At 39.6% G+C, this 24,752-nt stretch overlaps 2 protein-coding genes across 4 annotated transcripts in view; one reads left to right on the top strand and one right to left on the bottom strand.

Annotated features, from left to right (window-relative positions):
- Nucleotides 1-987, bottom strand: part of abhd6a (abhydrolase domain containing 6, acylglycerol lipase a) — a 120,997-nt gene extending 120,010 nt beyond the window's left edge. The window contains exon 1 of the mRNA XM_060835175.1: nucleotides 938-987. The gene's annotated coding sequence lies outside the window, so the exon portion shown is untranslated. The remainder of the gene's footprint in view (nucleotides 1-937) is intronic.
- LOC132822127 (deoxyribonuclease gamma-like) lies at nucleotides 145-21,595 on the top strand. Of its 3 annotated transcripts, XM_060835176.1 has the most exons (9): nucleotides 145-485; nucleotides 3,125-3,213; nucleotides 4,311-4,397; nucleotides 7,646-7,749; nucleotides 12,604-12,716; nucleotides 14,168-14,325; nucleotides 15,857-15,953; nucleotides 20,513-20,606; nucleotides 21,103-21,595. In XM_060835176.1, exons 1-9 carry the CDS (start codon nucleotides 342-344, stop codon nucleotides 21,180-21,182), a joined length of 966 nt encoding a protein of 321 aa, XP_060691159.1. In that variant the 5' UTR covers nucleotides 145-341; the 3' UTR covers nucleotides 21,183-21,595. The 3 variants fall into 3 exon arrangements, with proteins under 3 accessions (XP_060691159.1, XP_060691161.1, XP_060691160.1); XM_060835178.1 differs by lacking the exon at nucleotides 20,513-20,606; XM_060835177.1 differs by lacking the exons at nucleotides 20,513-20,606; nucleotides 21,103-21,595 and adding an exon at nucleotides 20,115-20,163.
- Nucleotides 21,596-24,752: the final 3,157 nt, after the last annotated feature.

Genomic DNA, 24,752 nt, shown 5'->3' with positions numbered 1-24,752 from the left:
ACAAAATATGTGTTGCACTTTAGTAGTAGTTCATGACTACATAATCATTTCATGACAAGAGATAACTTGCCTCTTTCCACTTTTACATCATATTATAAAACCACTGCCTTAAAAAGTGATTTATTTAGTCTTTGGTGTCAGTATAAATGCAAAGCACTTCCCATTCCAAACTTGCAACTAGTTACATTTGGCTACTTCCACACATTGGCTAAGAAAGCAAAGGGAGGAAGGAACAGGGTTGTGCTGTCAGTTGAATTAAAATAAGACAGAGATAGTGGAATTCTTACCACATTAATGAACGTGTTCCGACACTAGTTGGTATCTCTCCCAAATAATTCAATATGGTAAAGATGCTGTTTCTCCAGAGTGCTCTCTTTCTTGCTAGCTTACATGGAATTCAGACTCTTAAAATCTGTTCCTTTAACGTGAGATCATTTGGAAAATCAAAAGTAGCCAAGGAAGGAATCCTGGATGTGCTTGTGAAGGTGAGTTTGAGACATTTCTCTTCAGATATTCTTAAACTATGTTCTGACTCTCAAGATTCAGATAAATTACTTTTTGACAGATTTTATTGATCTTGACTAAATCAAATTAAATCTGAATAAATACAAGACTGATGTAAAGAATTCTTCTATTAATTATAATTTACTACTTTGTAAACATGTTTTTACAAATGATCAGATTTCAAGACACAGCTGAATTGTGAATGGAGAATTGCTTATGGCCCTCTCCAGTTATTTAGTAGAAACAGCTGTGTAGGATGAAAAGCATAAGTTATTTCCAGACATTAGTTTGAGTAAAATAAAAGCTGGAACTGGAATTAGTGCATGATATAAAAAAGTCCCAGTATCAACTAAAATGTTGCTGTCGTAACTATATTGTTAATGTGAATACCTCAATAGTATTAACAGATAAAAGAAATTTCAGATTGTCTTACAGTTTGTGGTGAAAAGGGCCATTATTACTTTTCTTGAATTTTCTTCCTTGCTCTTCTGAAGGTGCTGCTTGACTGATGCAGTATCTTTGGATCAAACACTTACTCAGAATCTAGTTGCAGTGACCATCCTTCATTTGTAAACCCAGACAGTGAATTTTAGATAGTTGCTGACAGCATGTGAAAGTCTTGCACTCACTTACTCATCCACATAATGTACAAACCAGCCACCTGCTGACAACCAGGATTCCCAGGTGATTTTTCAATCCCAGCTTTGGAATCCTGAAAGTAATTATAACCTCCAAATTGTGCAGATAAAAATCGTCCAATCTCAGTTAAACCTCATGTTCAGAATGCAACTATTTTCAATCTGAAGTTGCAATAACTGTAAGTCCAATAATGTCAGCAATAACGAAGGACATTTGGATAGGTACATGAATAAGAAAGGTTTGGAGGGATATGGGCTGGGGCGTATGTTCAGCATGAACTGGTTGGATTGAAGGGTCTGTTTCTGTGCTGTATGACTCTATATCCCTTTGATGGGGTTACAGTATCATACTTACACTTGAAGGAAAAAACATCTTGTGGAACTTGCAGCTGATGAGCAGTTATACACTTTGTTTATACACTTTGTTTTGTACAATTGGTGAAATGCCTCTCATGGGGAATCCCATGAATGGAATGCCTGAGCTTGGCTTCAATAGGAAGCTTAGAAAATCCATAAAGAATGATCAAAGCAGCAGTATTTAAAAATAATAACCAACAATAACAGATCAAGCAGCATAGTGCCAGAGTTTCTTAGGAAGTTTATAGATTCAAGCTCTGCATTTGTTTGAACTCCCAAAGGTTTAGGATGCTTGTGTTATAGGCTGCACAGCTGCAATTCTAAAGGTTACACTTGCAGAATTGACTGACAAAGTGAAAAGGAAATAGTGAATGATAACTTGCTGTAGGATTGACTCCAAGTGTTTTTAGACTTGCCCTTGCATGTTAGATTTTTAAAAGCTTTGCACGGTAACTTACTGGAAATGTAAGCTGATTACATCACAGCGAGGGAAACCAAGCATCTAGGATGTGAATGAACAGGGCATGATACTATCTCGCTCCTTAACCAAAATGATTGAAGGTTGTGAAATTCATAATGCAAATTTAGGTGGACATAGAAAGAGAAATAAAGTAATGAAAGATTGGATTGTGAGGCAGTGAAAAACACAGATCAGAAAATATGAATTATAGGCCAATCAATATGTTTTTCAATGCTTCTAATCATCTTTACTACAATTGATTATTTTAAATATATATAAATTTTGAATATAAATTCAACATTTACAGCAAGATTCATCATGTGTTTCGCTAAGAACCTATGTTTTGTTACTCATATCTGGGTTGGGAAGCTTGGAACAATAGATGGAGGACCCGCCTGCCTCCTCAGGCAATCATGAAAATCTTGGTAAACCATGTCAAGGAAAACAGAAAGTTGCTTGCAACCTCTTGACTGCAAACCTTTCTAAATCAACTTTTGCAATCAACTCTTCTAAACAGAGGATTTGGACATGCATTTAATTGCTGTTTGTGAAGTCTACTAGCTTAATTTGGCTGTGTAATTTTTCCGCAGTTGTGTCTATGTTTAATTAATATTTAGCTAGGTGTAAAGTATATCAGATGTCCCATGTTCATGAGTGGCACTTAATAAATACAAGCTCTTTCATTTACATAAAGGTAGTTATTTCTTGTTTCAAATAGAATCTGAATGGAATCTGTTTGAAATTTGAGAAAAATAAGTAAACGATGCTCAGCTTAAATCAGAGACAGCAAATCTCTTCTGAAAACGTTATTCTGATTTTCTGATTTGTTCAGTCTATTTGTGATATTCTGCTCCCTGAATGCTCTTGTTCTTGTTGGTTTTTATGTTTCCAGCCACAGTGACAAATTGTCCAAACAGGATCAGTCAGGATGTCAGCAATCATTGGTAACCTTTCTTTGCACATTCTGCACTTTTGTGAGAATGTCTTCTTCAACAAGTGTTATACGGAAAACTTCAGGCCAATTTTCCCATGGGTTCCCCAAATCTGATTCTTACCCCTAGGGTACAGCACAAAGCTGTGTCAATCAATCTCTGAGACAGCAGTGTAGAATCCTTTCACAGATAATTATATATAATCCACTCAGCACACCTGTCATTTTCTGCAGGTAATCTCCCGTTGTGATCTAATGTTGATGATGGAAATCAAGGATTCAAGAAATAAAGCATTTCCTATGCTAATGGAAAGACTGAATAAGTAAGACTATGGAGAAGTTTTTGTTTCTCTATAAAGTAACGGGTACATTACTTTGCATTCATTACTGTTCCTTATTGAAGCCACTTGTGACAGCACTGCTCCTATAATCAAGGTGATTAGTTCACAGGTCAGCACAACATCGAGGGCTGAAGGGCATGTTCTGTGCTGTATTGTCCTATGTTCTATGTGATGTTCTATGTTATGTTTTCTTTGTTTTTTTTGAGGTTGTAAAAACATAGACTCCGAAATGTCTGGGTTCCAATGGGTTTTAGGGCCAATTTGGTTATAGCTAACAGATACTGACTCAGAAAAAAAGGCTTTTAAGTTAAAAAAACTTGTACAATGAAAGGGGAGTAGCCAGTTCTCCCAGCTCAGCTTTTCTCTGGTTTGGTTTGGTTTTGGCAGTCTGGCTTTTCACTGAAGGCAGTCAGGCAGTTTGAGGGTCCTGTCCGAGAAACAGCTACATGAAAGAAGCAGGTCCATTCTGATCCTCTCTCTCTCTGACTTCTCTCCCATGGGACCTTGTGTTTCATTTTACCTTCCATGCCAAGGGGTGTCAATAGGGATTGTTGCAAATATTTGAAACAGCATCATTAAGTTGGTATAATCTGTTGTATTTTTTGGATAGGTTGTTATTCTGTACTCTGTTCTCTTTTGTTTGTGTTTCATTTGGTAATCTTGTAAATAATTCTGTTTTGTTTAAAACTAAGTAGTTTGACCAGCTGCAATAATATGTGGGACTGAAATAATTCCATAAATGGCAGTATTCAATCGCCAAGTCATCCTTTATTTACATGTGTACAGTATACTGGCTGTGGCCGACCAGCTCAGAATCAGTCCCTGAAATGAGGAGACTTTGAATCCCCTGTTTATATCTGTCAGCCAATGCTCTCTGACTGGCCAAGGGTAACAACCCCAATCAAGGATCTCAAGGTGTATATTACAGGGACCATCCATCTAAAGCCAACAGGGAAAAACAAGTACTCAGAACATAGAACACACATACAGATTGGGACTTTACTTGTGATGTAAAATAAATGTATTACTTAATTGTATACTCAATCTAAATTGTTAAATATTTTAATATTTTACCTTAGCCAAGGCAACGGTAATGAATACGAATTTGTCATTAGCAAACGCTTGGGACGAAAGGCCTACAAAGAACAGTATGCTTTCATTTACAGGTAACGTTCCACCTCACTTTTGTATTCCGAATGCACATTTTCTTATTGGAAAAATAAATAATAAAGAACATAAAGTGCCTGGATTCTATAGGTGTAAACAGCAAATAACACAAGTTCACAAAACACACATGCTGATTATTTTTTGAAATATTTAATCAGTCCATTAAAAGCAAGTTTCAGATTTTGGATTTATTTTGTGATATGTCCAACTGAGTACATATGCCAAATAATATGAAGCGAAAACTTGTTGTTAGTTAAATAATGTACCCGCTGCATTTTTGAGCAATTCAAGTTCATCACAGGTTTTCTTCCTTCAGTTTAGAAAAGCTACAATATTTTGCAATAATACTTTGAAAGAAGGGCTTCTCTCTCACTGAGAAATTTGAGTGGCAAGGAAAGCTGATTAAAAGAGCCAGAGGGAAATATTAATTGAACAGTGAGGTGAAGGGATCGAGACTAAAATAAATCTGAATAGTTTCTGCTTTATCTTCAGTTTTTTAAAACATTTGTACCTTTTGGTAAACTTTATCATTTATCAACTTGAAGAATCACCCAGCATCAAGTATACCTTGGTAAAATATTAAGTAGTTTAAATACAGAATATTTAATCACCATCTTCATCACCCCCACTCACCCTCACTCCATCATCAACCCCCCATGCACCTTAATCACCCCATCCCGTTTAGGTTGTGAAAATGCCAAGCTCTGCCAAGTCAGAACCCTTTCTTGTAAAATTCATAAAATCAAAAGGGAAAGATTCTGAATATTTCACAAAAGCATATAAGGCCATTAAAGAATTTAAATCTGAGGATTATCTGCAGATGATACATGAAGATGAAGTATTTAACTTGAAAGTAAAAGACAGCTCACTTTATATATGTGACCCATTTGAGGGAGACGCTTACAATCACCTGAAAAAGCTTGGATGTAGAATTGTTGGCCCACAAGTGGTTGTATTTAGTCTTCAGCAACAACAGAGTGTACCTGAAGCAGTACATCCTGTCTACAGTATGGTCATGGCTGATGTGGTGGTTTCATGCACCAGTTTGGATAAGCAAACCAGGGATGATGTACATAAACAAGTACAACCGATGGGTGGTAAGAGAAAATAATTTTTTAAAAAATCCCTGAAAGTTGCCACCCAGATTGACAGGGTTGTTAAGAAGGCATACCGTATTTTGGCCTTCATTAATAGAGGGATTGAGTTCCGGAACCAGGAGGTTATGCTGCAGCTGTACAAAGCTCTGGTACGGCCATACTTGGAGTATTGTGTACAGTTCTGGTCACCGCATTATAAGAAGGATGTGGAAGCTTTGGAAAGGGTGCAGAGGAGATTTACTAGGATGTTGCCTAGTATGGAAGGAATGTCTTACGAGGAAAGGCTGAGGGCCTTGAGGCTGTTCTCATTAGAGAGAAGAAGGTTGAGAGGTGACTTAATAGAGACATATAAGATAATCAGAGGGTTAGATAGGGTGGACAGGGAGAGCCTTTTTCCAAGTATGGGGACAGCAAACATGAGGGGACACAACTTTAAAGTGAGGGGAGATAGGTATAAGACAGATGTCAGAGGTAGTTTCTTTACTCAGAGAGTATTAAAGGTATGGAATGCTTAGCCTGCATCGGTAGTAGATTCGCCATGTTTAAGTGCTTTTAAGTCGTCATTGGACAGGCAAATGAACATACATGGAATAGTGTAGGTGGGATGGGCTTCAGATTAGTATGACAGGTCAGTGCAACAGCGAGGGCCGAAGGGCCTGTACTGCGCTGTAATGTTCTATGTTCTATATAATGCTTTAATTAGCATTGCTTATTATTTGTTTTAGTGACTATAATCTATTCATCAATGAATAACTGCCTGAAATTAATTAAGAATTCAATATCAAAAGTGCTGAATTATAGGTGCTTTGTGTTTTGATTAAATTATTAAATTTGTTTTATGTTCAAGCAGGTAAAGAAATTGCATCCTACATTTTAGTGTCATTTGAGAGATCAAGGGGCAGTGCATTACTCCAATGTGCTGCCTAATCCCCTATGACTTGCTTATCAAAATATTTTCTCCCATTCCTTATACTAAATTATCGGTGGTAAGGCCACCTTTGGAATACTGCGTACAGTTCTGGTTCCCCTGCTATAGTAAGGACATTATTAAATTGGAGAGAGTGCAGAAACAATTTACCAGGATGTTCCTGCAACTGGTGGGTTTGAGTTATAGGGAGAGGCTGGAAGTAGGGGAGTGTAGGAATTTCAGGGGCGACCTTGTAGAGGTTTATAAAATCATGAGAGGCATAGATAAGGCAAATAGCAAAAGGTCTTTCCCTGGGATAGGGGAGTTCAAAACTAGAGGGCATATTCTTAAGGCAAGAGGAGAAAGAGAGTGGTTCATATGTGGATAGAGCTGCCGGAGAAAGTGCCAGATGCAGATACAGTTACATCATTTAAAAGATATTTGGACAGGTACATGACTAGGAAAAGTTCAGAGAGATGAGGGCCAAATGTAGGTAAATGGGACTAGTTTAGTTTGGGAAACTTGACCATCATGGACAAATTGCACCTAAGAGTCTGTTTCCAACCTGTTTGACTCTTTGCCTCTAATGTCATCTCATCTCAGATCTTTATTTTCCTTCACTGAATTGCTCCTAAGCTTTTATGAATCCTTTCTGAAAACTGCTGAAAGTGCTGTGATAAGCTACTTTTAATCACACATCAAATATTCAGTAGGCACAAAACCACTATTTTATGAAGGTATCAATAATTCAATATTTTCATGAAGTACACACGGTGGCTCAGTGGTTAGCACTGCTGACTTACAGGACAGGGATCTAGGTTCAATCCCAGCCTCGGGTGACTGTCTGTGTGGAGTTTGCACACTCTTCCCGTGTCTGCATGGGTTTCCTCCGGGTGCTCCGGTTTCCTCCCACAGTTCAAAGATGTGCAGGCCAGGTGAATTGGCCGTGCTAAATTGCCCATAGTGTTAGGTACATTAATCAGAGGGAAATGGATCTGGGTGGGTTACTCTTCAGAGGGTCGGTGTGGATTTGTTGGACCAAAGGGCCAGTAAGGGAATCTAATCTACGTGGGAAAAATGTCAGCTTTCTGTGTTTGAAAGAAAATATGTCAAATGTTGCAGCATTTAATTCAGTTTGTTATCCAAAGCGGAAGCTTGAAAACACAATCTTTGCTTGTGTTTAATGTAAAATGTTAGACTGCAGGACAGTGTTCTAATGTACATGTTTCTATCTGTATTTTAGGCCAAAACTGTTAACAGTAAAAAGAATTTACCAGTACCCTGATCATCATGGAGACATTTTTGCAAGGGAGCCATATGTGGTATGGTTTTCATCGCGTTATACCAGTAAGTTAATTTAAGTAGTTGTATTCTTGTAGAAGTAAAAAGATATGAAATCTTCTGGGGCAGTTGAGGATGATTTCACACTGGCCCTCAAAATATTTTGTTCTTCATTGTAAGCTAACAAATAATATGGTTTGCTATAGTTGGTTATTCCCTGCAGTGTTTCTTCAGGTGTCATTTACTAGCTGTGCAGATAAGGAGGAATTCTAAGGCCACACCCAAAAGTTTTCTGATATGAAGATATACAAATTCACCTCAATTCAAATTCAGAGAAAATTCAAATCTGCAATTTTGTGGAGCTGAGGTAAAAGCAGCCAGCCAGGAGAAGCAGAGTTTGGGATATCATAATCAAACTAAATCCCATCCATGTTCAACATCCCTGTTGACTCATGTTCCAGCATAAGTGACCAGTCTTATGACAGAAACAAATCTTTTCTGACCACCCTACCCTAGAAAAGTTGTGTTTTCTTATAGGATGCTAGAGTGTGCTGCTGTCCAACATCAACTGTACATGGTGGCTTTTAAACTTTTCACTGCACTCATTTGAATACATGTGACAGTAAAGCTAATTCAATTCAATTCAATTCAGCAGACAGGCTGGGAGTTTTCTGGATCAGGATCTGGATGTGTAAGGCTGTACCATTCGCTGTAGTTGGTGACTGAATTACTGCTTGCCTGCAGTAAGATTATCGAACAGCTATTAAACTAGTTAGAATTTAAAAGTTATATTAACTATGGGATTCTTAAATTCTAATATATTAACTATTTTTACTTATCTAGACAGAAATAAATAATATTGTTTGTATTTATTGATGCTCACAATTACCTGTTACCTTTTATGTACATATATTTGCATGATCATACCATAAATGAGCATTGCTGAAAAAAGACATGTGGGTGAAATTTTACATCTTGCACTCATTGGAATATTTCACTAGAATACCATTTCAAGGGAAAAACCAACACTTACACTGCAGAAAGTTTCTAATCACCTTGATCAACCTTTGTAGCAGGTTCAATTTGAACCTGGGCCACCCAGTTCAGAGCTTGGAACACTACTGAAGGAGGTAACAGTGCTGATTGGTTGTCAAATGGACCCTGAGCAGTGGAGGTGTTGTCTTGGAGTATGCACCCATTAATGCTGATTGATAGGTAACAGCCAAGCTTTGGTTAAGTTTAAACAAAACAGTATACCCTGATCATTTCTTGCTCTATATCGTACAAACTAATTGAAGGCATTAAAGTGCTCACTGTTGGTCCAAAGAAATGCCCAGTCCATCTCAGGTTTTGCTGGAAGGGTAAGGCATCACAAAAATTGGAGCAACAGGTAAAGTTTGCCATTTTGCCTTACTATTGTGAAGTAACAACACAAGTGGTGTGAAGCCAAAAACAATGTGCTGTCTATTATAGAAAGGAGTGATGTCGTATATGAATTTCAGCTATGGTGTGGTTCCACATATGTAGCCCCTACATCCTAAAGACTGATGGATTGTATCAAATATTGTGTCTTGTTGGCTGTTTACAACAAGCACAATATTGCCTGCAGCCAACCAATTCACATGTGCAAAACTCACACTACAGTGTCTAACATTCACTACGGTGAATCTTCAACTGGATAACCGTTGCTGGATAATTCTGAATGTATGAGGAAATTCGATGACAACAAATTTAGGATTGTCAGTCGAGTTCACAGTATGAAGCACTTGCGTGAACAGAAAGTTACATGTATTAATACAAAACGGCCCAGTGATTTGCAGACAGAAAGAACATGTACATGCACTGTGCCTGTTTTAATTAATAAAATAAGTGACAAGCATTTTTAGTTTATTCTCAGGATAATGTCCTGATCAATTAGAGTTCTCCTTCCTGGTTTAAAATTTAAACAAAACTTAGCTGTTAACTGTCAATCAACATTAATAGGTGCATTCCCCATGGCAATGCCTCTACCAATCAGAGTTCACTTGCCCATCATTAGCACACTCCTCATATGCAGAATAAATGGTGTTTTTACCCCTGAATTTATATTTTTGTCAAATGTGTTGTTAAGTGCAAAATGAAAATCTTAGCCAAAGCATATTTTTTCAGCAATACATTATTTTTGTTAATTATATGTATCAAATTAAATGAAAAAGAATAAATAATGCAATACCACATAACTATGAAACATTAGGTAGAAAGGAAAGATTCGGTCTGAAAATGAAGCACAATGAGAATGAACAGTCAGATAATCAGCACATTTTTGATACTGAAAGTTTACTTCATTGAATCTAAATTTCACACAATTCATTTGTTTCATTCCCAATTAAGATCAAGTAACTTTTAAAAAAGTGATTGAAATTCCCAATTACCAACTCAAAGGAGTCTGAAAATAAGATTTCCAATTTTAAGAAAAGCATCAGTGGTTGATTGAGTTTTTCGAAATAATGAAGAGGATTGATGAGGGCAGAGCAGTTGATGTGATCTATATGGACTTCAGTAAGGCGCTCGAGAAGGTTCCCCATGGGAAACTGGTTAGCAAGGTTAGATCTCATGGAATACAGGGAGAACACGCCACTTGGATATAGAATTGGCTCGAAGGAAGAAGACAGAGGGTGGTGCTGGAGGGTTGCTTATCAGATTGGAGGCCTGTGACCAGAGGAGTGCTACGAGGATCCATGTTGGGTCTACTACTTTTCGTCATTTATATAAATGGTTTGGATGTGAACATAAGAGGTATAGTTAGTAAGGTTGCAGATAACACCAAAATTGGAGGTGTAGTGGACAACGAAGAAGTTTACCTCAGATTACAGCAGGATCTTGCTCAGATGGGCCAATGGTCTGAGGAGTGGCAGATGGAGGTCAATTTAAATAAATGTGAGGTGCTGCATTTTGGAAAAGCAAATCATAGCAGGACTTACATGCATAATGGTAAGGTCCTAAGGAGTGCTGCTGAACAAAGAGATCTTGGAGTGCAGGTTCACAGCTCCTTGAAGGTAGAGCCACAGGTAGATAGGATAGTGAAAAAGGTGTTTGGTATGCTTTTCTTTATTGGTCAGAGTATTGAGTGTAGAAGTTGGGAGGTCATAATATGGCTGTACAGGTCATTGGTTAGGCCACTCTTGGAATATTGCATGCAATTCTGGTCTCCTTCTCAGCGGAAGGGTATAGTGAAACTTGAAAGGGTTCAGAAAAAATTTACAAGGATGTTGCAAGGATTGGAGGATTTGAGCTATAGGGAGAGGCTGAACAAGCTGGGGCTGTTTTCCCTGGACATTGGAGGCTGAGGGGTGACCTTATAGAGTTTACAAAATCATGAGAAGCATGGATAGGATAAATAGGCAAATAGACATGGAGAGTCCAGAACTAGAGGGCATAGGTTCAGGGTGAGAGGGGAAAGATATAAAAGGGACCTAATGAGCAACTTTTTCATGCAGTGGGTGGTGTGTGTATGGATTGAGCTGCCAGAGGAAGTGGTGGAGGCTGGTACAATTGCAACATTTAAAAGGCATCTGGATGGGTATATGAATAGGAAGGGTTTAGATGGATATGATTCTGGATTAGTGGTGCTGGAAGAGCACAGCAGTTCAGGCAGCATCCGAGGAACAGTAAAATCGACGTTTCGGGCAAAAGTCCCCCGAAACATCAATTTTACTGTTCCTCAGATGCTGCCTGAACTGCTGTGCTTTTCCAGCACCACTAATCCAGAATCTGGTTTCCAGCATCTGCAGTCATTGTTTTTACTTAGATGGATATGGGCCAAGCACAGGCAAATGGCACTAGATTAGATGAGGATATCTGGTCGACATGGACGAGCTGGATGGAAGGGTCTGTTTCTGTGCTGTACATCTCTATGACTCTATGACTAAATAACACTTAGTTGGCAACTAACCCATAGACTATACTCTAAACTGTAGAAAAGATTTTCTCCTTTATCATTACTGAAATCTCTGTACTGCAGTTATACTTTACATCCTGCTCTCTGCAGATTAACAGTTTTAACAGGAACCAATTCCAAATCACTCCCAGCATCCAGTGGGTCCACTCCTCCAAATTTAACAAAGTTGGAACATCAAGTGACTGTCAAAAGACATTTCTCTCAGTTTTTAGAGAATTTTGAAACTAATTGCCAGTATTAATGTTTACTCTCAGGCATTCCTTCCCCAGGCTACCTCTGTGCAAACCTTTAAGGGTCTTTAGACTGTCACAGGATGTATATCTTTGACCAGTGTATGTATTCTAAACTGCATACTGATTGGTAGCCCACAGAAAGGGGCACACATTTCTCTGTTGACCACACTACTGTAGCCTTTGGTCTCTCCCATTCTCTTTCTGTCCAACAACAAAACATCTGAGATAGAAAGCCTGTCTGTAATTAGCCAAGCCACTCTTGTCTTTGTTTCAAGTCCTTGCCTGCAGTAGGCCTCAATCTAGGCCCTAATTTATCCCTATGATAACCAAGACACCCAGAATTATTGATGGGTAGAATTTGGAGATCACATAGTCCTCATCATTCCTCCATTTTACCTTGAATTAACAAAACAGCCCAAACACAACATCTAATAAATGATTGAATTCAGAATATTTTTCATTTCCCTGCCAAAGCACTACCACTATTCAAAACAGGATTGGATTTGTATTTGATAAGAAAAGTTTGCAGAGTTATGGGAAAAGGGTGGAAGGAGTGGAACTTGCTGAGTTGTTCTTGCAGTCAACTGGCACAAACTCCTCAAGCCAACTGGGACTTTTCTGTGCTTCGACATTAATGAGGTCAGTCTTTTCTTTTTGTTGAATATTACAGAATTGCAGAAATGTAATCATTTGTGTTTCTTACTTATGACAAATTCCAATGATAACTCAATTCCTTTGCTATTCCCCAAGCTGTAAGGGACTTTGTCATTATCCCACAACACACAGCACCAGATTCAGCAGTCCGTGAACTGAACGGGCTATACGATGTTTATGTGGAAATGAAACAACGCTGGAGAGCAAAGGTACTTGTAGTCTGGTCCTAAAGTGGATTATTAAGAATGATTATTGCACTTTGACTAAATGTTTTGAAAAACATAAGAACTAGGGCAAGTGGTCGGCCTCTGGACTTTTGATCCTGTACCATGGCTGAACATTTACATTATCTACACTTTTCACACTATCCCCATATATTGTGATATATAGTAATCACATACTAAATAAGCGGACCAAATGTTACCACAACAACTTATGCCAAGAGAAATTCAGATGAATGGGCAGACAGACTAATAAACTATAAACATACAGGGCTTCCCTTAAGCACATGTCTATTATACCTCAGAGTCAGACTTGAAAATGATACTTTGCATTGTGTGGCAAAATGTGTGTGTCATATTTATGAAATAGCAAAATTGTATTCATAAAACAACATTCAATTATGAAGTAAAAGATTAGAAATGCATGAATGAATGAGGAACAGATAGGAATGTAAAATTAATTATTCCCATGGAGGTTCAAAGTACAAAAATTAGAAACAACTACAAAGTAACCCAATTAATCAGATAAAAGGGCCATTGAATTTTCCACAAATATTTTTGAAAATTGCTTTGTCAGCTTTAAAAATAAATGCAATATTAACTGTTGAAAACCATCTAAGGTGACTTTAACTTGAAAACAGGATATTGCAAGGAGTGACAATTACAAGAAGGTTGGCCTCTCCATTTCTACTTTTACTGTTAGGATCCAGTTCCACATTTTCTATTGATTATTCAAATTCTAGCTTCTTCAAAAATGCGAAGTGTACCTGAAATCCAACTGCTCCCTCCTACTGGAGGATAGTTAGGGGATGTCAAATCATGCATCCTTCCTAACAGCAGTAAATGCTAAATTCTTAAGTATAAATGTCCTAAGACTGCACGTGTAATGTTCATCATCTTATTGCTGTCATTTCTGTGTTCAGTGGGATCATGTACCTAACCACCTCTGTCCTCACTCCCTAACAATAATGACTATTCCCTCAGTCCACTCCCTAAAACCCTTTCCCTACCCCTTTCCCCTGATGTTAATCGCCCCTCCCTCACCCTCAAGTCCATCAAGAAATGTATACATTTCAATAAGGTCACCTCTCATTCTTTTAAATTCCAATAAGTACAGACCCAACATACTCAACCTCTCATTATTAGACAGTCCCTCCATACCTTATCAGACAGTCCCTCCATACCTGGTATCAACCTAATAAACCTTCTCTGGGCTGCCTTCAATACCAGTATATCTTTCCATTGATATGTAGCCCAATACAGCTCACAGTGTTGCAACTGTGATATAACTAGTGCCTTGCACAGTTACAGCAAAACCTTTCTATTTTTATATTCCAGTATCTCTGAAATAATGATAACATTCTATTTGCTTTCCATTTGCTGAACATGGTTGCTAGCTTTTTGTGATTCATGCAAATCATATCCTCTTGCTTCAACAGTATTTCATACTTATGGGAGACTTCAATGCAGACTGTGAATACGTCCGCAGGAAGGAATGGCCAAGTATCAGATTGAGAAATGATACCAATTTTATTTGGCTAATTGGAGATAATGACGATACAACAGTAAAACATAGTACACACTGTGCATATGACAGGTGAGAAAGTAAATGAACTTGGAAAGAAATGGGCAGAAAGATCATTCTGACCTTATGTGAGAATGGTTTAAATGATATTTGAGTGACAAGCATGCTAGAATGGAGGTAGATGATATAGTAGAAAAACTCTTCATGGTATGTAAGACAATGAAATAGATAGGGATTTTTCTGCATTTCAGTTGTTTTTAAGAAGAATAATGTAAACTATTAAATATGCAAATTTTAACAATAACCTTATTCCTCTTCCAAAAAAAACTGAACAATGAAATCTCAACAAGGAAGTAGCAAGTATATAACATTAACTAAAGTAACCTCTAGCCTGGCTTTCTGCAAATAGAAAAACATCAAGATTGATATCCGGTTATACAATCCTAGGCACTGACGGAAATCACTTCACACATTGTAGCTATGCTGCCTAATCCCACTTTGCAGATTTGAGTCCAGTCTTGCCACTTAAGGTGTATATCTTAGTATTTTGTAAATATGACATTTTCTGCCACCACCATTCAGTCAGTGAAACAACATAACCTTTTGAGTGATAAAGTATCTCAATTTCCCTCTAATCCTTTTATATTAATGATCCCCAGTTATTGGCATCTGTGCTATGAGAAGTACATCTTTCCTATCTGCTCCATTTGGGCCCCATATCATTTCATACACTGTAATTATCTGTTCCAAAAAAAAAACCCAACCTATCTAATCTTCATAGCAACATCCTCACAAATCTCTAGTATGATCATATCCTTCCAATGACCACTTATTAGCAGATTCAAGATATTGCTGTAATAGCTGCAGAAAATGCAAGACAGGGAAAGGAGGAAACTCTAATCTGTCGCATCCATCTAACTGCAGAAAAATCAGCATTCATTGAATGAGAATTAGGCATACACATATTGAAGAAAATAATCCCACTGATGTTAATGAAAAATAGAAAATAAATTGTATTCCATCTAATAAAAACAAAAAAACATTAAAGGGATTTAATTGATGAAAGATGACAATCAGGTCATCACAATATCCTTCTCGTCTTTCAGTTGATGCCTGAAAACATCAACAACAACCCAACACATACAGACAAAACCTTGCTGATTCATTCCTCATCAACAATTCGAATGCAAAGAAGCAAGTAACAGGAAGGAGAAAACAATCTGATCCTCTCATCAAATTATACACACAACTGATATGGAAGAAATGAGCAGCCACAACAAATGTTAAAATGTATCCTTATGTTTAAATTAAATGTACACAAGTTGAGTGAATCTGTTTTGTTCCACATGTGCAATCAGATTTCACATGAATACATATGTGAACTTCACATCTCCAACGTTTCATCAGCAGTCTGATGTTTTATTAGGACGTTCAGACTGATTTCAATGAGCAGAATATCTTTTGTAAATACCCAGTCCTCTTCCTGTTTTATCAATAACCATATGCTGGTTATCTTCCAATTATGTGCACCGGTGGGGTACCTTCAGTAGTATACAAAAATTATTTTATAATCACATTTCCTTCATGTCTAAAAAAAACACAGGATTGTACTCCGTGGAGAAAAATTAGTAAACGCAGTCATTCCGAATTCAGCCAACATATTTAACTTCAAAGAAGCTTATGGCATGACTGAAAGACAGGTAATTCTATTATATCCATCTATATGGCAATTCTGCACAATTTCTGGAAAACACTGAATAATTCTGTCAGCATTTGAGAATAGTGTACAAAAAATGGTTAAAGGTGAAATTTTCAAATAAATGAGGATTTACTTGTAAAATATTTCAATACACAGAGCAATGTCAATCTGAAATAGCAATAGTAATATTACAACACAATAAAATGTCACAATGTCACTGAGAGATTAAAAAAAAGTAGAAGCATGCAGCAGCAAGGGGAGGCTAGTTAGCGGAGGCACGATCAAGCCTTGGAGCGGAGACTTGGAAGGGATAGAGGCAGCAAGGCAGACTTAGAGCAAAGAAACCAATGTGGTTCCAAATTAACATAAGATTAATGATCAAAGTTTGTGAGAAGATTCGTAGCTTGGGTGCTCGTTGTTGTGGTTCTGTTCGCCGAGCTGGGAATTTGTCCCCTGTCTAGGTGACATCCTCAGTGCTTGGGAGCCTCCTGTGAAGCGCTTCAGTGATGTTTCCTCCGGCATTTGTAGTGGTTTGTCTCTGCCGCTTCCGGTTGTCAGTTCCAGCTGTCCGCTGTAGTGGCCGGTATATTGGGTCCAGGTCGATGTGTTTGTTGATAGAATCTGTGGATGAGTGCCATGACTCTAGCCACGAAACGACACGACCAGCTATCCTTAGTAGCCACACACACAGATGACAAGCAACGTGAGTTCAACCTAGACAACACTACTATTATAGGACAAGCCAAACAGAGAACAGCCAGGGAATTCCTAGAGACATGGCACTCACCCACAGATTCTATCAACAAACACATCGATCTGGACCCAATATACCCGCCACTGCAACGGACAGCTGGAACTGACAACCAGAAGCAGCAGAGACAAACCACTACAAATGCCAAAGGAACGTCACAGAAGCGCTTCACAGGAGACTCCTAAGTATTGAGGATGTCACCTAGACAGGGGGCGAAACATCTGCAACACAAATTTCCAGCTCGGCGAACAAACCACAACAATAAGATTAATGAGCTAGGGAGTAGGATGCAAAGGCCTGAGTTGAAATAAGGGACTATTGTTTGGTGATTGGGTATTGAAAGTTGGGGGAATGATGAAAGAACCTGCAAATGGATTAAGGAATTTTGAGCTCAAAAGTTACAGGATGGGGAGTGAATAAAGATTAGAGAAAACCAGATTGATAGGCGACTGGGGAGCTAGTATAAGATAACACAGATGGTGGTAGTGTTTGGATTAAGTTGCAATTGAATGAGATTGGGTGACATGGACAGAAGTGGGCTTTATTGCATAAGTGGGAATAAACAGTTTTGGCTGTTAGGATTTGGAGTTGGGATCTTAACTTGGATTAAATGGGATACCATTGTTATGTACTACCGATCACAGACAGAGTGGGCAACTAGGGAAAAAGATAAAGTCAGGGCTTAAAGTGCTATAAATTTTAGCAGGAAGTGAACACGCTGATTTTACAACTTTATAGTAAACAAAATTCTACATCATCATGTTCTTGATGCTTGTTAAGCTGTAGGACAGGAGAAATTTAGTTGTGAAACCAGTAGTGGCAGGTAATTATATTTGGGTGTCTTTGTGTGTACAAGTGATGTCACTTATGAACAGCATGTCAGGAAGGAACAACAGAGAGATTTGGATGAAGACTTGGTATATAATCAAGAGTGAGTATATTGGGATGGGAGCAGCAGCCAAAGTAAGGAATGAGCTACTTTGGAAGGACAATAAAACTGGAACCATGGTAGGACAGCATCATGGATGTGACTGACATAAAGGATGGAGTGCTCAAATGTATGAAAAGGATAACTGCATGAACAAGAGAACACAGCTGAGTTACACAAAAAAATCATGTGTAGTGATGTAGGATGCTTTGAAACCAGAGTCAGTGAATTGATGTGAGGAACTGAGTGAAGAAATGAATGGTGTAGCTTGGCTTTCAAGGAACGGAGAAGGTGGTGATGGAGAAATGAAGAACAGTATATTATCAAATTCCAGATATTACTCCCAATTAATTACTGTAAAAATCCAGTGGATATTATAAGGTTAAATGTGGGAGCTAATTTAAGGACAGGAAGCTTCACGTACAGCAGATAAGAATAGAATCCCTACAGTGCAGAAATAGGTCCTTCAGTCCAACAAGTCCACACCGACCCTCTGAAGGGTAACCCACCCAGACCCATTCCCCTCCCCTATATTTACCCCTGACTAATGCACCTAACCTACACATCCCTGAGCATTATGGGGCAATTTAGCATGGCAATTCACCTGACCTGCACATCTTTGGACTGTGGGAGGAAACCAGAGCACCCAGAGAAAACCCACACAGACATGGGGAGAATGTGCAAACTCCACACAGTCACCCGAGGCTGGAATAAAACCTGGGTCTCTGGGACTGTGAGGCAGCAGTGCTAACCACTGAGCCACCATGCCTCAAGCAGATGGTTTTTGGAGCTGGAGGCAATTTAAGGAGAAGGAAGGGTGTTCGAGAGTGAATAGTCAAAGGGCAGTGATCGAACCTGAGCATGACAATGGTACTACACAAGGATTAGGGCAAGAAGCACGATCAAAGACTTCAATCAGGAAGTGGAAAGACAATATTTCCTGCTATTGCATTTGAATAGCCTGTAGAGTATTAATTGCTTGAACACTCTTAAAAGGTTTAAGGATTCATTTTCTAACTGAGCAATTCCATATTCAGTATACAAATAATTAATCTTCCATTTGTTCCTTACATAATAAGTTAAATCAGAAGTATAGTAACATTGTTTTCTCATAAATATCGTAAGCCCAAAAAAAAGTCTCTGACTCACAGATCAGAAAGAAGGCACTTGGTATGCTAGCCGTTATTGATCAGTGCATTGAGCATAGGAATTAGGATGTCATGGTGCAGCTGTACAGGACATTGGTGAGGCCACTTTTGGAATACTACATTCAATTCTGGTCACCCTGCTGTAGAAAGGATGTTCTTAAACTTGAAAGGGTTCAGAAAAGATGTACAAGGGAGAGGCTGAATAGGCTGGGATTGTTTTCACTCCCTCACCAGCCAACACCTGGAGGAAGAACACCTCACCTTCCCTCTCAGAACACTTCAACTCCAGGGCATCAATGTGGACTTCACCAGTTCCCCTCCCCCCACCTTACCCCAGTTCCAACCTTCCAGTTCAGCACCATCCTCATGACCTGTCCTACCTGCCAATCTCCCTATCTGCTCCACCCTCCTCTTTAACCTATCACCTTCATCCCCACCTCCATCCACCTATTGTACTCTTAGCTATCTTCTCCCCAGCCCCACACCCTCCCAATTATCTCTCCACCCTGGAGGCTCCCTGTCTCTATTCCTGATGAAGAGCTTTTGCCCAAAATATCGATTTTCCTGCTCCTCAGATGCTGAACTGACCTGCTGTGCTTTTCCAGCGCCACTCTAATCTTGACTCTGATCTCCAGCATCTGCAGTCCTCACTTTCGCCAGGGGTTGTTTTCATCAGAGGCTGAGGAGTGACCTTATAGAGGTTTATAAAGTTATCAGATGCATCAATAAGGTGAATAGTCAAGGTATTTTCTTCAGGGGAGGGGAGTACAAAACTAGAGGACATAGGTTTATGGTGAGAGGGGAGAATTTAAAAGGGATCTAAGAGGGTGGTACATGTATGGAATGAACTGCCAGAGGAGGCGGTGGAGACTGGTACAATTGCAACATTTAAAAGGCATCTGGCTATCAATAGAAAGGGTTTAGAGGGATATGGGCCAAGTGCTGGCAAATGGGTCTGGATTAATTTAGAATATCTGGTTGGTATGGACAAGTTGGACCAAAAGATCTGTTTCTGTGCTGTACAGCTCTATAACTGTAACTGATGTGAAATAATTGTTACTGTGGTTCATATCTTATAGTATGCGGGAAGTGAGCATTGCTGCTGGAATAGCATTTATTGCCCTTTGGAAGGTGGTGGTGACCCACTTTCTTTAATTACTGCAATCCAAGTGATATAGCTATATTCACAGTGCTGTGATGAAAGGAGGTCCAGACGTTTTGACCCATTGAAAGTTAAAGAGCAGCAATATCATTCCAAGTTAGGATGATGAGGGACTTGGAGGGGAACACAGGTTGTGATGTTATCCTATGCATCTGCTACCCTTGTCCTTCCAGGTGACAGTAACCATGGGCATGGAAGGTGCTGTGGAATAAGGAATTGAACACATCTGACTACAGTGGCTGTTGCTTTGAGTTCAGGAGCTGGGGCAAAGCCAACTATTGTGACAACTACTGGAATTGTCCATGAGTGGACATTGGATGAGGACAGGGTTCATCTTGACTGTGATGTTCTTTACAGTCAGATAGCCTACTGCTTCTCAATGTCAAGTTTCACAAAAGGGACTAGAACTAACTGTGGGACTGGAAATATGTGTAAAAGCAAGACTTTTATGAAGTTTCATTCTTTTGCCTTTCTCTGACTAAATGCCTAGCTTAGGCAAACTTCTTTTTAATGTGTTTTCCCATGACAGTGAAATTAAAACTGACAGTTGCCTCTTTTTCTACATTGGCAGGCCCTGAATGTGAGTGACCATTTTCCTGTGGAAGTAGACTTGCGGAGGTCGCGTAGCATCTTTTACTTTTTAAGATCTCTGGCAGGTCCAAAGGGTTAGCAAGCTGTTACATACAGTTCTATTAGCTCTAAGTTGAATAACAATCATTGCCTCGGTTATCAGTTTTAAACTGTAGAATTCATTATTTGCATCATCATGAAGTTACATTACGACTTTCAAATTCTTGTGTGAAATTTGCATGAAGTTTTGCATATCTCAAAACGGGTTATTAAGAGCTGGAGCCAAGGAATGTTGATTCCCTCTTAATGTTTATATTTGTCACCTCAAGGATTAATACTCCCTTCGCCCACATTAATCCTAAATGTATTCAATCTACGGCTCAGAGACAAATCTCATGCAATCGCCTCTACAATCATTCTGTCCTTGAGGAACTCCATTGGCTCTCTAATCCCTCGTATCAAGTTTGCAAGGTTCCCATTCTAGATTTTGATTGCCTCAATAGCTTCATTCCAAACTTTATGACTGACCTATTCCAGTGATATGTCCCAAATCATTCTGAATTGCTGCACATCTCTTGCTCCCACCACCAGAAGCTACCTTTTTGATTACGATGAATGGAATGAGATTCTGGCCATCAAACCGCACCTCCCATTGCGGACATCAGCAGTGAGAATTCAAGAAGTGGGTGACTTAAACTGCAGCACCTTGCCTACGTGACTAACTGTTCATACGTAAGCTGAAGGAAGCAGCAAGTGACCAGTCAATGTTTGAATGGCATGAACAAGTTTTGTTTCCACCATCTGGTGAACTTATACAACAAGATGTCAATTTTGACCAATACCGATGAGAAATTATGTGAAAATCCAACCAAACCAGGATAAGATGGCAGAGGAGAACATATACATTGAGCATCTTATTAAAACTTATGTTTGAACTTGCTGAAATAGAAAGAAATGCTTCTTAAAATATAACCAATAATAAATTACAGCAAATGCTTTGATAAACTGACAATGATGCTGGAATCAAAAGAACTTTGCTTACTGTTATCAAGTCATACAATACCATAACCTATAGCCATAGTACTTACATACAATATACATGATGTGTTTTCTGTGGAATCAGAATAAACAAATACCATTAAATAAATCACTTGCTCCAGTCAAAGAGTGATTTTCTGACAGTAAATAGCAAATTCAACTTCAAGTCAGACTGATGATGCAGAAAAAAAATCTCAGGATCAGATGCAAATACGGTATTAGAACTGAAGATGAACACACAATGGTGCAATGGCAAATCTGCTCTGGCCGCAGCGGTCTGGGCTTCCCATTTTACATTATATGAACTTTATAAACCTCATACAGAGTATTGTGGGTGGAATCTTATAGAGGTCTGAATGAGGTGGGCTCCTTCATCCACATCACATGGAGCACTTGTTCCAGCAACTGTCCTCTTCACACGGTAAGAATAACAACTCTCATTCCCCACATTAAACACCCTTCCAAAAGGGCAACTCCCACTCCCTGGATAGGTAAGGGCATATTTCTGGCCAGTCATTAATATTGGTCCTTCCTCTTAGGACTAAGTATACCACTCAGCTTAAAACTGGGTCATTATTGGTAGCACTCTGCACATGACTCACTGACATTGGTATAGAGTCATAGAGATGTGCAGCATGGAAACAGACCCCTCGGTTCAACCCATCCATGCCAATCAGATAGCCCAACCCAATCTAGTCCCACCTGCCAGCACCCGGCCCATATCCCTCCAAACCCTTCCTATTCATTTACCATCCAAATGCCTCTTAAATGTTGCAATTGTACCAGCCTCCACCATTTCCTCTGGCAGCTCATTCCATACACGTACCACCCTTTGTGTGAAAAAGTTGCCCTTTAGGTCTCTTTTATATCTTTCCCCTCTTATCCTAAACCTATGCCCTCTAGTTCTGGACTCCCCCACCCCAGGGAAAAGACTTTGACCATTTATCCTATCGATGCTCCTCAATCTTGTCTTCCTCGGTCAAAGTCGGGAATCCCCAAGTAGTGGCAACCTTGATAGGGCATCTACATTGCCGTGCTTCTCTGCCTAGCAGTAATTGCTGACAGAGGCAGTAACCATCTCTGCAGTTGTGCTGCAGCCATTGACAGTATCCCCACACACAGGCCTGTGGTCAGCAGCACAAAGTATCTGCCATAAAGAAATGGGTGAACTGCTTAACACCAAAAAAAATCATTCATTTTTGACTTGGGAATAATTCTACTCTGACTTCATTCGTGACCTCAATACAAATGTGATGGACTTTCCTCTCCATTTGGTAAGATTTGTGACAGTACAACGCCAATCCTACACAGTGAGGCATCACAAGCTGACTGCAATGGTAACTTCGGGTCGAAATGTGTTTACACTTCCAACTTTTTCGCCTTCCAGTAAGTCTCCACATGACCTGGGGTCCATTCCAAGGCCACCGTTTCTCCTACACCAAAGAACAGGTTTTAGCATGGTTTCCAGATCCGAGACAAACTCACTATAGTGATTGACAGGTCCCAAGAATGATCTCAGTTGAGACACATTCTCTGGTCTTGGATGCCTTGTGTAATTCCTTGCCATCAAATACATGGCCCAAGTATTTGATGGAGTCATTAAAAAACACTCATTTCTCCCTTGTCACTTGTAGGCCATGCTAAGTTGTCCATAGTATCCAGGGTGGTAAGGTGGATTAGCCATAGGAAATGCAAGAGGGTATGTCTGGATGGGATGCTTTTCCCAGGGTCTCCACATATTCAATGGGTTGAATGGCCTGCTTCTGCACTGTAGGGATTCTATGATTCTATGGAATGGAAAGGGAACAGATACACCAGCAAGCTCAGGACCTACCTGCATCACATGAGGCAGTTGCAGCTCTAGGGCCACGCAGGATGTGCAGGAGGCACCCACCGACTGGGCAGAGTATATCATTCTCGATGGTACTTGCACTAGATAAACAAGGCACAAACTGAGCATGTGCTGGGACACTGTCACTGAACTAGGCCTACTGCGGGAGTGGCACATGTGACCTGAAGGGTAGGTGGCACCCTATCCAAGTGGCCCTTCAGATGTCAGCCAAATTGAACTTTTAGATGACTGGAGTCACTTGGGACCGATGTGGGCTCTCTCAATCATCCACTTACAAATGCACAAGTGAACCAATCAAAGAGGAAATGTGATGGATGCTGAGGAGCTGTGACAGATCACACTATGTCATCTCATTTCCAGGTGAAGAGGTCAGCGCTGCAGCTCGGGCAGTATGCTTCAGCCTAAGGGACAGGGAACAATGGACTGTACACACATCAAACTAGGAGGATTAGATCAGAAAGGCTCATAGTTCATGAATGCGCAGGTGATCTGGATCATTGGTTCCACTGTTTAGAAATTTGCTCCCAGTACCCTGAGATCTGCCAGCTGATTATATATGTGAGAACTCTCATGTTCCTGCTGTGCCAGATGCTTTCCAAAGATTGTTACTGGAAAGACAAGGCTTATCCACTGTGACACAGCTTCCTTACAATACCCCTTGACTCAGCTAGAGCCTACATACAATACAGCCCACTCTTTGAGCAGAAAAGGCTGCTGGAAAGAATAGGTTCTGCAGCCTAGACCTGCCTGGGATGGGTGTGGGTGTTCAGTTCACACCATACACAGTTCTTGCACACTTTGCTCTGCACAAATGAACCAGACAAAGAGGGAATGGGATGGTTGCTGAAGAGTGGGAGAGTGGGAGCAGTTCTTACAAGGGGGAAGATGAAAGCATTGAACAGCAGGAGCAACACCTTCTGTCTGATAGCAATGGAGTTTAATTTAGATAAATGTGAGATGCTGCATTTTGGAAAAGCAAATCAGAACAGGGTTTATACACTTAATGGTAAGGTCCTTGGGAATGTTGCTGAAGAAAGAGACCTTTGAGTGCAGGTTTATCGTCCCTCAAAAGTAGAGTCACAGGTAGATAGGATAGTGAAGAAGATGTTTGGAATGCTTTCCTTTATTGGTCAGAGTATTGAGTATAGGAATTGAGAAGTCGTGTTGGGGCTGTCTAGGACATTGGTTAGGCCACTTTTGGAATATTGTGTGCAATTCCCAGAACGAAGGTGACCTGTGTGGGTGAGAGGGGAAGGATATAAAAGGGACCTAAGGGGCAGCTTTTTCACCCAGAGAGTGGTGCATGTATGGAATGAGCTGCCTGATGAAGTGGTGGACACTGGTACAATTA

Source organism: Hemiscyllium ocellatum, chromosome 14 (genome assembly GCF_020745735.1).
Source record: "Hemiscyllium ocellatum isolate sHemOce1 chromosome 14, sHemOce1.pat.X.cur, whole genome shotgun sequence".
Classification (NCBI taxonomy): Eukaryota; Metazoa; Chordata; class Chondrichthyes; order Orectolobiformes; family Hemiscylliidae; genus Hemiscyllium; species Hemiscyllium ocellatum.
Note: the sequence above shows the minus strand (reverse complement) of the source record. Positions and strands in the feature narration are given on the sequence as shown.

Coding starts and splice junctions, on each gene's coding strand:
- LOC132822127 (XM_060835176.1), top strand. CDS start 342: ATGGTAAAGATGCTGTTTCTCCAGAGTGCTCTCTTTCTTGCTAGCTTA. Junction 4,398..7,645: donor CAGTATGCTTTCATTTACAG/GTAACGTTCCAC, acceptor TCTGTATTTTAG/GCCAAAACTGTTAACAGTAA. Junction 7,750..12,603: donor GTTTTCATCGCGTTATACCA/GTAAGTTAATTT, acceptor CTATTCCCCAAG/CTGTAAGGGACTTTGTCATT.